The 11,080-nt window shown below is 51.6% G+C and overlaps 2 protein-coding genes across 2 annotated transcripts in view; both read right to left on the bottom strand.

The window, feature by feature from the left end:
• LOC105522347 (coiled-coil domain-containing protein 27-like) overlaps positions 1-1,181 on the bottom strand; it is a 14,911-nt gene extending 13,730 nt beyond the window's left edge. The window contains exon 1 of the mRNA XM_011956843.1: positions 1,149-1,181. Coding sequence (XP_011812233.1) covers positions 1,149-1,181 — 33 coding nt within the window. The remainder of the gene's footprint in view (positions 1-1,148) is intronic.
• A 1,098-nt stretch (positions 1,182-2,279) lies between these two features.
• LOC105522355 (coiled-coil domain-containing protein 27-like) lies at positions 2,280-5,582 on the bottom strand. Its single transcript, XM_011956851.1, has 4 exons — positions 5,190-5,582; positions 3,793-3,919; positions 2,467-2,577; positions 2,280-2,398 (listed from the first exon to the last, which is right to left on the bottom strand). The coding sequence occupies exons 1-4, from the start codon at positions 5,373-5,375 to the stop codon at positions 2,280-2,282; spliced, it is 543 nt and encodes a 180-aa protein (XP_011812241.1). The 5' UTR covers positions 5,376-5,582.
• Between the last annotated feature and the right edge of the window lie 5,498 nt (positions 5,583-11,080).

The following is an 11,080-nucleotide window of genomic DNA, read 5'->3' as shown; positions in this document are numbered from 1 at the left end:
CAACAAGAGCAAAACTCCATCTCAAGAAATATATATACAAAATTAGCTGGGTGTAGTGGCGCGTGCCTGTAATCCCAGCTACTTGGGAGGCTGAGGCAGGAGAACTGCTTGAACCCAGGAGGCAGAGGTAGCAGCAAGCTGAGATGGCGCCCCTGCACTCCAGCCTGGCGACAGAGCGAGACTCTGTCTCAAAAATAAATTAATTAATAAAATAAGAGTTATCCTGTGAGGAGTCTCCAGACACAGACTCTTTCAATGGCGAATTCTTCAGAATTTAAGGAAGAAACGGCATCAATCTTATACAAACTCTTACAGAGAATAGAAAAAGAAACAAGATGCCAGGTGCAGTGGTGCTCCCAGCACTTTGGGGGGCCAAGACGGGTGGATCACTTGAGCCCAGGAGTTCCAGACCTGCCTGGGCAACATGGGGAAACCCCGTTTCTACAAAATACAAAAGTAGCCAGGTGTGGTGGCGCACACCTGTAGTCCCAGCTACTTGGGAGGCTGAAGTGGGAGGAGTGCTTGGGCTCTGGGAGGTCAAGGCTGCAGTGAGCCGGGATCACACCACCACACTCCAGCCTGGGTGACAGAGTGAGATCCTGTCTCAAATAATAATAATAATAATAATAAAGAAAAGAAATAAAAAGAAAAAAAGTAACTGTTTTCCAGCCTTTTCTTTCATTTTAATGAAGCCAGAATAACTTTGATACTAAGATTTGATGAGGGAATTACAAGACAGTGAAAATACAGGTCAGTCTTTCTTATAAATATAGATTTAAAAAATGACACTACAATGAATCAACTTGTACATAAATCAAGTTGGCTATTCCTGTTATGATTTTTATTTAGAATACATTCTCTGAAGTAGAGTCTGTGGGTGCAAAGATGTGTGAATGGCTGGAGGTCATGCGTGCCAGTGAGTCTGAGTTCCATGCCGGTATAACTGCCACCCACTGGGGTGAGGATGGACAGGAGTGAGGAGCTTTGTCAAAGCAGGGGGTCTGGAGGTCCTTTTAGGCCATGGGGACCTGCTTGATGCAGCTAACCAGATACTAGAACCAGAGCCTGTCAGGGGGCAGGGCTGTCCTCCCAGCCGGAAGCAGAGTGAGGGAGTAGGGAACTGGGATTTGCACCCTCTCCACCAGTACCTTCTCATGGATGACTGAGAGGTACCAGGGCATCCTCTTTCTCGAGCAGCTCTGGGATGCGACTGAGCTGCTGGTGACCGGACTCAGAGTCTGAGATTTGCTCTTCTTCCTCAAGTAATTGAACTCGCAGGCGCTCTTACTGAAGGGAAGGAGGTGCCCTGTGGTGACAGCAGAGGCCGAATGAGAAACAAGACCCTTCCCTGCCGAGCTCCTCTGGCCTCTTGGATGACGACGTCCACCCTTCTGAGACTTCCCTCGGAAACCCCTGTCTGCCCAGACGGACTCCGATCTGTCTCCTAGCTCTTGTCACCTCACTTTGAGGACACAGTGTGATGCTGCTGTGAACACGATGGGGCGCCCACACCCCATCTGAGGGAGTGAAGGAAGGTGTGGAAGCTCCGGCCGAGACACCCAGGACAGAGCAGCCAGAGCTGGGAGTCGGAACAAGGGGGTCATCCTGATGCTGTCCCTGCACACCTGGTTGCTTGTCCCCTCCTGGGGCCTTAGTTTCCCCAACTTTTTTTTTTTTTTTTGAGATAGAGTCTCACTCTGTCTCCCAAGCTGGAGTGCAATGGCACGATTTCAACTCACTGTAAACTCTGCCTACCAAATTCAAGCAATTCTCTGCCTCAGCCTCCCGAGTAGCTGGGATTACAGGCGCCCGCCACCATGCCCGGCTAATTTTTTTTTTTTTTTTTTTTTGTATTTTTAGTAGAGATGGGGTTTCACCAGCTTGGCCAGGCAGGTCTTGAACTTCTGACCTCATGATCCACCCGCCTCGGCCTCCCAAAGTGCTGGGATTACAGGCGTGAGCCACTGCGCCCAGCCCAGTTTCTCCATCTTTAAACTGAGGGGAGGGAGGGGATTATCCACCTTCCTGAGCCTGAGGGCAGCTGGTCACTGCAGATTCTAGGTTTCCTCCAATTAAGGCAAGAAAGGAAACTCGGTGCTGTGAATTTCCTCTTGGTAAATGGAAACAGGCACACCTGTCTGCGGGAACAGTGTCCTGAGGGGTCTCTACCCACAGTGAGGGATGCACCCATCAGCCTCTGGGTAAGGGTCGAGGGGACAAAACTTTCAACTATGATTTTTCCTAAAGACAAGGGGCCATGGTCCTGGGGGGACTGCAGCCTAAGCTGTCAGGCAAGGCAGGGCTAGTTCTGCATAAGGGAGCCCGGGGGCCTTTCTGTGTGACTCCTCAGGAGGCAGGCAGTCCTGGAAGGGAATTCCACATGGCATAAGCAGCAACCCTGTAAGAAGCAGGCCTCGAGCTCAGGGGCCCAGCAGGTGCAGGCAGAGGCCCTAGGGGCTCCCTCACCATCCAGGTTCGTATCCGAACCCTGCCTGGCCAAGAGCAGGTCCCGGGTGCCCCTCCAGGTCTCTGAGCTGTTGTCAATCTCCCCGGACAAATCGGCCTCGGTGGGTGAACCTGCAGAGTGTTAAAGATGCCATCTGGTGACTGCTGTGGTCTCATCTCCCCAAGAACTCCAGGGCAGACTCTTTTTTATCCTTAAGTACCAGGTAGGGGCACAGATAGCTTTTTTTAATGGATGCATGGGATTGAGCAATGGGCTGAACCAAAGGGTGGGCTTCATCCTCCTGCCTGCTTTGGTGTCTCCACCTCAACAGACCCGAGTGTGGCTGAATTTCTCTAGTTGATGCCCCCTGTCCCCTGGAGGGCAGACCCCACTTTCCTTCGGTAAAAACATGCCCTCCTAAAGGTCGAACAGAAGCTCCCCCACCTCCAGACCAGCCCATCCAAGGCAGACCCTGTTTCCCCTAAACCATCACAAAGCGCCCCAATGGCAACTGCCTATGAGCAGTATGTAGACACAGACCCCACGCCCAGGACACCGTGCGGCCCCTCAGCCTCCCCAGAGACCTGCCCACAACAATCCCTGGTCCTGGAGCCCTGGCTGCTGTGGAGACCCTCTTGCTGAGGCGGAGGGGGGCCTGAAGCCTAGAAAGGTGGGGGCCCTGCTTGTGCCTGATGCCGGCTGAGATTCGTGGACAGCATGGGACCCCCTCCCGACAACCCCCACCTTGGCTTGGCTACTACTGGTCACAGGAATTCAGCTCAAGCTCGCCATCCCTAAGGTGTCTTGTGTGGGGACATGGAACCAGTCCAGGTCCAGGAGCAGATGCTGGGATAAAGCCTTGGCTCTGGGCAGCGTCCCCCAGGTGACCACGGAGCTCGGCAGCTGCCTGCTCTGAGCCTCCTGTTCTCATCGGAGCAGTGAGGGGTTGGACCGGACAGCTGCTGGGGCTCCCCAGGGGCACTGTCCCTAATGAGCTGTCTGGCTTTATGGGATTCTTTCCTGAAGCTTCCAGAATCTTCAACCATCTCCACTCCCCTAGCCCCTGACCCTACTGAATTTTTAGTGGGTGAGACAATAGAAAAGCAAGAAGTCTGGGGAGACGAATCATAATCACAGTGGCCAGGAGAAGCGGGCCTCCCTCCACCTGCAGCCTCACTGCTGCCCTGGCTCCCTGCGCACAGGGCGGATTTCAAAAGCAGCAGCTGGGGCCACCGTGGAGGCCAACTCTGGTGGCTGCTCGCAGACTGACGGGTGCAGCAAGTCCTCCCCTGGCCCCTCGACTCTGACAGGCAGTTTCACAGGCGGCCCTGGTGGGGGGCTCTTACCACAGTGGGACATGGATGTGGCCCTGGTGCTGAACTGGGGGCAGTCAGGACGCCTGGGGAAGACCCTTCGAAGTTCCTCCATTTTGGACATGAAGCTGGTGAGGCTGGTGGCATCCTTGGGTTCACTCTGGCAGAGCGGGGAAAATAAGACAGGTGCAGAAGGCCCCTGACTCTAGGCCAGTCCATCCAAGGGCAGACCCTGCTTCCCTAAACCATCACCAGTCACCCCAATGGCAGGTGCCTATGAGCAGTATGTGAATGCAGATCCCCGCCCCGGACACCGTGCCGCCCCTCAGGCCTCCCCAGAGACCTGCCCACAACAACCTCCTGGTTCTGGAGCTCTGGCTGCCCACCGAGAGCCTCTTGGGGACCCTGAGGCCTAGACGGATGGGGGCCTTGCTTCTGCCTGACTGCCGGCTGAGATTCATGGACAGGCTCCCCCACACCCACACATGCTGCTGGTCATGGGCACTAAGCTACTCTCCCACTGGGGTTGAAAGGGCCTGCGTGTGTGCAGGCTGCAGCGGCGTGTCCCCTCCGTCCCCTCTCCAGCACACTGGATACTCAGCAAGAGCCACGCAGACCCACTTCAGAGACCATAACCTGGCCGGGTGCGGTGGCTCACGCCTGGAATCCCAGCACTTTGGGAGGCCAAGGTGGGCGGATCACCTGAGGTTGGGAGTTCGAGATCAGCCTGACCAACATGGAGAAACCCCGTCTCTATCAAAAACACACACACACACACAAAGTTAGCCGGGTGTCGTGGCACATGCTTGTAATCCCAGCTACTTGAGAGGCTGAGACTGGAGAATCACTTGAACCCGGGAGGCAGAGGTTGTGGTGAGCCGAGATCGCGCCATTGCACTCCAGCCTGGGCAACAAGATTGAAACTCCATCTCAAAAAAAAAAGAAAAAGAAAAAAGAAAAAAAGAAACCACAGTCCACTAGGTCCAGGCAATGCATTCACCCAGGAAGCTGCCAGGAGCCGGGGTGACCATCTTGGGCTCCCCTAATACACAGTGGCACAGTGTACCTGTCTGGCTGAGGTCCCCTTCCACATTATCTCCCCTTCACTCTCCTTTTCAAGATGCACGTCAGGAGTCTTGGGGCAAACTATGCATCTTCTCCCCTTGGCCAACCAGAGCACCGGGAGCCAAGGTCTGCAAGAGGGGAGGACCAGCCAAAGCAGCTAACCCAGAAGAAGCCAGTGGCACATGGGGACTAAGGCACCAGGCCCTTCAGAAAGGGAGAGGACCTCAGGGGAATCCCCCTTTGGTAACCCATCAGCAGAAGGCCTGTGGAATGCTTTGTGGGCTGACGGCTCTATGGGTCCTTGGGGAGAAGGAGAAGCAGGTCACCTCAAGGCCCGTGGCAGCCCTCCTCCCAGGACCCCATACCGTCTTCCTGTAGTAGCGGCTGATGGTCTGGACTGACTTGCTGAGCGTGCGTGGCTTTTGGTGCAGTTTCCATTCTGGGCACTGGGCGTCCCGGCTGGCCATGTTCTGGAGGAGCATCAGGCCCCTGGCCATCGAGCTGGACATCAAACTGTGCCTCTCAGATGGGCTGGCCTTCTTAGGTAACATGAGGCAAAGACCAAGTGAGCTTTGCTGCCTGAATGTGGACCTGAATGAGGACAGGCCCAGCTATTCCCGTGGATCTCTCTTCAGCCTGGCGTGAGGCGTTGAGGGGAAAATGGCCTCGAACGTGAACCTGCTAGCTGGTCCAGTGGGAGGAGATCGGCTTCCAGAGCTCCAGGTCCTGTAGGCTCCTGGGAGCAGTAGTGGCATCACAGATGTCTCCATAGAAACCGTTATGCAGAGGCCGGGCGCGGTGGCTCAAGCCTGTAATCCCAGCACTTTGGGAGGCCGAGATGGGTGGATCACGAGGTCAGGAGATCGAGACCATCCTGTCTAACATGGTGAAACCCCCCCCCCCCACTAAAAAATACAAAAAACTAACCAGGCGAGGTGGTGGGCGCCTGTAGTCCCAGCTACTCGGGAGGCTGAGGCAGGAGAATGGTGTAAACCCGGGAGGTGGAGCTTGCAGTGAGCCCAGATTGCACCACTGCACTCCAGCCTGGGCGACAGAGCAAGACTGTGTCTCAAAAAAAAAAAAAAAAAAAAAGAAACCATTATGCAGCAAAAGGGACCCACGGCTGGATGCGCTGGAGGCCAGTGCTGTGACATCAGGTTTTTGAGAAGAGCAAAGGTCAATACTGAAGGTTGGCTTCTGGGCTGGGTGTGGTGGCTCAATCCTGTAATCCCAGCACTTTGGGAGGCTCAGGAGTTAATTTTTTTTTTTTTTAAATTAGCCAGGCATGGTGGCACGCACCTGTAGTACCAGCTCCTCAGGAGGCTGAGGTGAGAGGATCACCTGAGCCTGGGGAGGTCGAGGTTGCAGTGAGCTGTGTTCACGTCACTGCACTCCAGCCTGGGCTACAGAGTGAGACCCTATCTCAAAAAAAAAAAAAAAAAAAAAAGAAACCAAAAAAAAAGGAAAAAAGAAAAGTCAGCTCGCAAGGACACAGGAGTCCAGCTCAAATCTGTCTCCATGTGCTGGCCTGAAGACAGTAATTGTATTAGAAAAGGTTTAGGGGGTGGGTTCTGGGATTAGAACCATTTGGCCAAGAAATTCCTAGAAGAGAGAGAGAAGTCTGGCTCCCTGGGAATGATTTTCCAGGCTTCAAATGCCTACCTCAGGACATCTTTTAAGGAGAGAAAGACAAAACCCCTACTTTCAGAAGCCTTGATTGGGGTCTGAGTGGGAAGAAAGGCTTCTCTGCTTGCTGACTGAAGGAAATTTGAAGGGAGGCTGCCCCTCCACACCTGTGGGTATTTCTCGTCAGGTGAAGATGAGAGACTGAGAAAAGAAATAAGACACAGAGACAAAGTATAGCGAAAGCACAGTGGGCCCAGGGGACTGGCACACTCAGCATGCAAGGACCTGCACTGGCGCTGGTCTCTGAGTTCCCTCAGTATTTATGGATCCCTGTTTTTACTATCTTGGTGAGGGGAGTGTGGCAGGGCAACAGGGTGATGGTGAGGAGAAGGTCAGCAGGGAAACATGTGAGCAAAGGAATCTGTGTCATGAATAAGTTCAAGGAAAGGTGCTGTGCCTGGATGTGCATGTAGGCTAGATTTATGTTTCACTTTACACAAACATCTCAGAGTAGCAAAGAGTAACAGAGCAGTATTGCTGCCAGCATATCTCGCCTCCAGCCACAGGTCGGTTTTCTCCTGTCTCAGAATAGAACGAATGGTCAGCTTTACACTGAGACATTCCATTCCCAGGCACGAGCAGGAGATAGAAACCTTCCTCTTATCTCAACTGCAAAGAGGCCTCCCTCTTTCTCTCCTCCTCCTCAGCACAGACCCTTCATGGGTGTTGGGCTGGGGGATGTAGGGTCTTTGCTTTCCCACGAGGCCGTATCTCAGGCTGTCTCAGTGGGGGCAGACCTTGGACAATACCCGGCTTTCTCGGGCAGAGGTCCCTGTGGCTTTCCACAGTGCATTGTGCCCCTGGTTAATAGAGAATGGAGAATGGCAATGACTTTTACCAGGCATACTGCCTGCAAACATACTGTTAACAAGGCACATCCTGCACAGCCTTAAATCCATTCAACCTTGATTCAATACAGCACATGTTTCTGTGAGCACAGGGTTGGGGCTAAAGTTACAGATGAACAGCATCTCAAAGCAGAACAATTTTTCTTAGTACAGATCAAAATAGAGTTTCTTGTGTCTTCCTTTTCTACACAGTTACAATCTGATCTTTCTTTTCCCCATAGAAATTCATGACCCCATCCTTTCCAATATGACTTTATAAAAAATATTTACCATCCAAAAATCTCTTTCAGTTTTTTGCATCTAAATATAAAAGTACAAAACAAGCCTAGTATATATTTGAATTTTTTACCTACAGTCATATACCAAATAATGAAATTTTGGTCAATGATAGACCAAATGACAGACCAATACAATGGCAGTGTCTTAGGAATCTAATACTGTATTTTGGCTGGGCGCGGTGGCTCACACCTGTAATCCCAGCACTTTGGGAGGCTGAGGCGGGCGGATCACAAGGTCAGGAGATCAAGACCATCCTGGCTAATACGGTGAAACTCCATGTCTACTAAAAATACAAAAATTAGCTGGGCATGGTGGTGGGCGCCTGTAGTCCCAACTACTCGGGAGGCTGAGGCAGGAGAATGGCGTTAGCCCGAGAGGCGGAGCTTGCAGTGAGCCCAGATTGCACCACTGCACTCCAGCCTGGGCGACAGAGCAAGACTGTGTCTCAAAAAAAAAAAAAAAAAAAGAATCTAATAGTGTATTTTCACTGTACCTTTTCTGTGTTTAGGCATGTGTAGATACACACATACTGTTGTGTTCCAACTGCCTACAGTACTCAGGAACATGCTGTACAGGTTTGCAGCCTAAGCAACAGGTATAACATATAGCCTAGGTGTGGACTAGGCTGTAAACCACCTACGTTTGTGTGAGCACACAGTATGATGTCTGCAGGATGATGAAATTAATTGTCTAATAATGCACTTCTCAAAACATATCCCTGTTATTAAGTGACACATACTGTATTTTAATAAGAAATAAAACACTTTTACCAGCCTCAAATACTGAGAAAGAATTCTTGCTTTGCCAATTTCTCTTTTGGTGATTATTTTGTAGTCTTCCATTTGCAATTTCTAATTGTTTTGGGGACTTGAACCACAGGAAATGTTGTCACATTGGCCTGAGGTCCAGCATGTTTGAAAATCACATGTGTTGTGCTTTGCTTTTACATTGGTCTCTGAAATGCTGTTCAACAGACTCCTCGTCTATTAAAACACTCAAGTCGATTTCTGGTTCAGTTACCAGAAACTCATGGTGACAGTCTGATTGATAGAGAAGCCAATATTAAATAGAAAGCTTATCTTGGGACCAACATTCAATCTATACAAACAAATCAGTTTCTCGTCTTGTCACTTCATGTGAAAATGGCTAGATTTCCCCCAGATCTAGAAGGTATATTTGGAGTTGGCTTAAATGCAGGCCAGTGGCTGTGGGCGGAGGATTACCTAGGTGCTGAGGCAAGAAACTGAAGGCACAAACTGTTTCAGTATAATAAAGACAATAGAATAAGAATAGTCATGGCGGGGCGCAGTGGCTCAAGCCTGTAATCCCAGCACTTTGGGGGGCCGAGACGGGTGGATCACGAGGTCAGGAGATCGAGACCATCCTGGCTAACACGGTGAAACCCTGTCTCTACTGACAATACAAAAAACTAGCCGGGCGAGGTGGCGGGCGCCTGTAGTCCCAGCTACTCGGGAGGCTGAGGCAGGAGAATGGTGTGAACCCGGGAGGCGGAGCTTGCAGTGAGCTGAGATCCGGCCACTGCACTCCAGCCTGGGTGACAGAGTGAGACTCCGTCTCAAAAAAAAAAAAAAAAAAGAATAGTCATTATACAAATTAGATATAGAGATGATCATGAACAATTATCAATCATTATTATAAACATTTTAATCATTAGCTTTTAATATTACCCTTTGTTGAATTACTAACATAACCTAGAAGTAACCGGCAGGTATAGGGTCAGGTACTGAAGGGATATTGTGAGACGTGACCTAGAAGGCAAGAGGTGAGCCTTCTGTTACGCCTGCAATAAAGGCCGCTTGAGGGCTCCTTGGTCAAGTGGTAACGCCAGTGTCTGGGAAGGCACCTGTTACTTAGCAGATCACGAAAGGAAGTCTCCTTTCCTTGGAGGAGTCAGGGAACACTCTGCTCCACCAGCTTCTTGTGGAAGGCTGGATATTATCCAGGCCTGCCCGCAGTCACCCAGAGGCCTAAACCCTTCCTTGTGGTGCTGTGCTTCAATGGTCGCGCTCCTTGTCCACGTTCATGCTCCTCCCGTACTCCTGGTTCCTCTTTGAAGTTCGTAGTAGATAGAGGTAGAAGAAACAGTGAAAGTCTTAAAAGTCTTTGATCTCTCTTATAAGTGCAGAGAAGAAAACGCTGACGTATGCTGTCTTATCTCTCTGCTTAGGCTACCTAAAAGGGAAGGGCCCCTATCCTGTAATCACGTGACTTGCTTCACCTTGTCAATCACTTAGAAGATTCACCCTCCTTACCCTGCCCCCTTGTCTTGTATGCAATAAGTATCAGCGAGCCCAGCCGTTTGGGGCCACTACCAGTCTCCGCGTCTTCATGGTAGTGGTGCCCCGGGCCCAGCTGCTTTCTCTTTATCTCTTTGTCTTGTGCCTTTATTTATTACAATCTGTCATCTCCGCACACGGGGAGAACACCCGCTAAGCCCCGTAGGGCTGGACCCTACAAGTGGCACCTGAAAATGTATCTGGGAAGCGAGGCAGCCCTGGAAGTCTGGCCATTGCAGGGGACAAGGTGTGTGTGTGTTAGCTACAGGTATCTCCTGCTGCGTCCTCATTTCCCAGAGCAAGGAGTGGGTGGGCCAGTGTGAAGTGAGGGTGGAGTGTGAAAGGCACACGTGCATCTATTTGCTACCTAGGCCTAGGGGGCCGTGTGAGCTCGGCATCCCTCACCTGGGCCTACACCTCCCACAGGTGTTGTGTCTTTGTACTCACGGAAAAGCAGCCTGGGCCTTCAGGGTCTTTACTGATAAAACCTGCGCCTGTAATCCCAGCTACTCGGGGGGCTGAGGCAGGAGAATCGCTTGAACCCGGGAGGCAGAGGTTGCAGTGAGCCGAGATAACGCCACTGCACTCCCACCTGGGTGATAGAGGGAGACTCGGTCTCAAAAAAACCCAAAACCCAAAAACCAAAAACAAAACAACAAAAACTGAGTGGAAAGTCAAATACTAACAAGCCTAAGATTTTTGGTTACTGTAAAAAAAAAAAAAAAGTTGTAAATTGCAAAGTCAATTTTATTTTCTTAATAAGAAAATAAATAAAACTCTCCTGCCAATTGGGGAAATCCTGTGGGGATAGCGACTCCACTTGGAGATAACGGGCCCAGAGAAACCGCCTAAGGTGGGGCGGTCAGCACGTGGGTGCAGGTGCATCTGGGATCCCCTCAGATCTCCACGACCCGCGCAGGCTCCGCCCCCACGCCCAAGATCCCGCCCCTCGGCCGGAGCCCCGCCCCGCGCCCTGAACCTCGTTCGACTTGGCCCTGGCTCTGCGCGGAAGGTCCCACCCCTGTCCTCGCCCCGCTCTGCCCCCGCGCTTCCGGATCCGGGTTGTTGCGGGATCTCACGGGCTTTAAACTGCGGCGCCGCAGCGCCCGGGTGCGGATCCCCAGATGGGAACCGGGGATGGGCCGG

Source organism: Colobus angolensis, unplaced genomic scaffold (genome assembly GCF_000951035.1).
Source record: "Colobus angolensis palliatus isolate OR3802 unplaced genomic scaffold, Cang.pa_1.0 Scaffold426, whole genome shotgun sequence".
NCBI lineage: Eukaryota > Metazoa > Chordata > Mammalia > Primates > Cercopithecidae > Colobus > Colobus angolensis.
The sequence above is the reverse complement of the archived record's forward strand: the minus strand, read 5'-3'. Positions and strand labels throughout refer to the sequence as shown.

Excerpts from the sequence above, each read along its gene's own strand:
- LOC105522355 (XM_011956851.1), bottom strand. The coding sequence starts at position 5,375 with ATGTTACCTAAGAAGGCCAGCCCATCTGAGAGGCACAGTTTGATGTCC. Across the intron at positions 3,920-5,189 it reads GCCGCTACTACAGGAAGACG|AGTGAACCCAAGGATGCCAC; the intron begins GTATGGGGTCCT and ends CCGCTCTGCCAG. Across the intron at positions 2,578-3,792 it reads CACATCCATGTCCCACTGTG|GTTCACCCACCGAGGCCGAT; the intron begins GTAAGAGCCCCC and ends AACACTCTGCAG.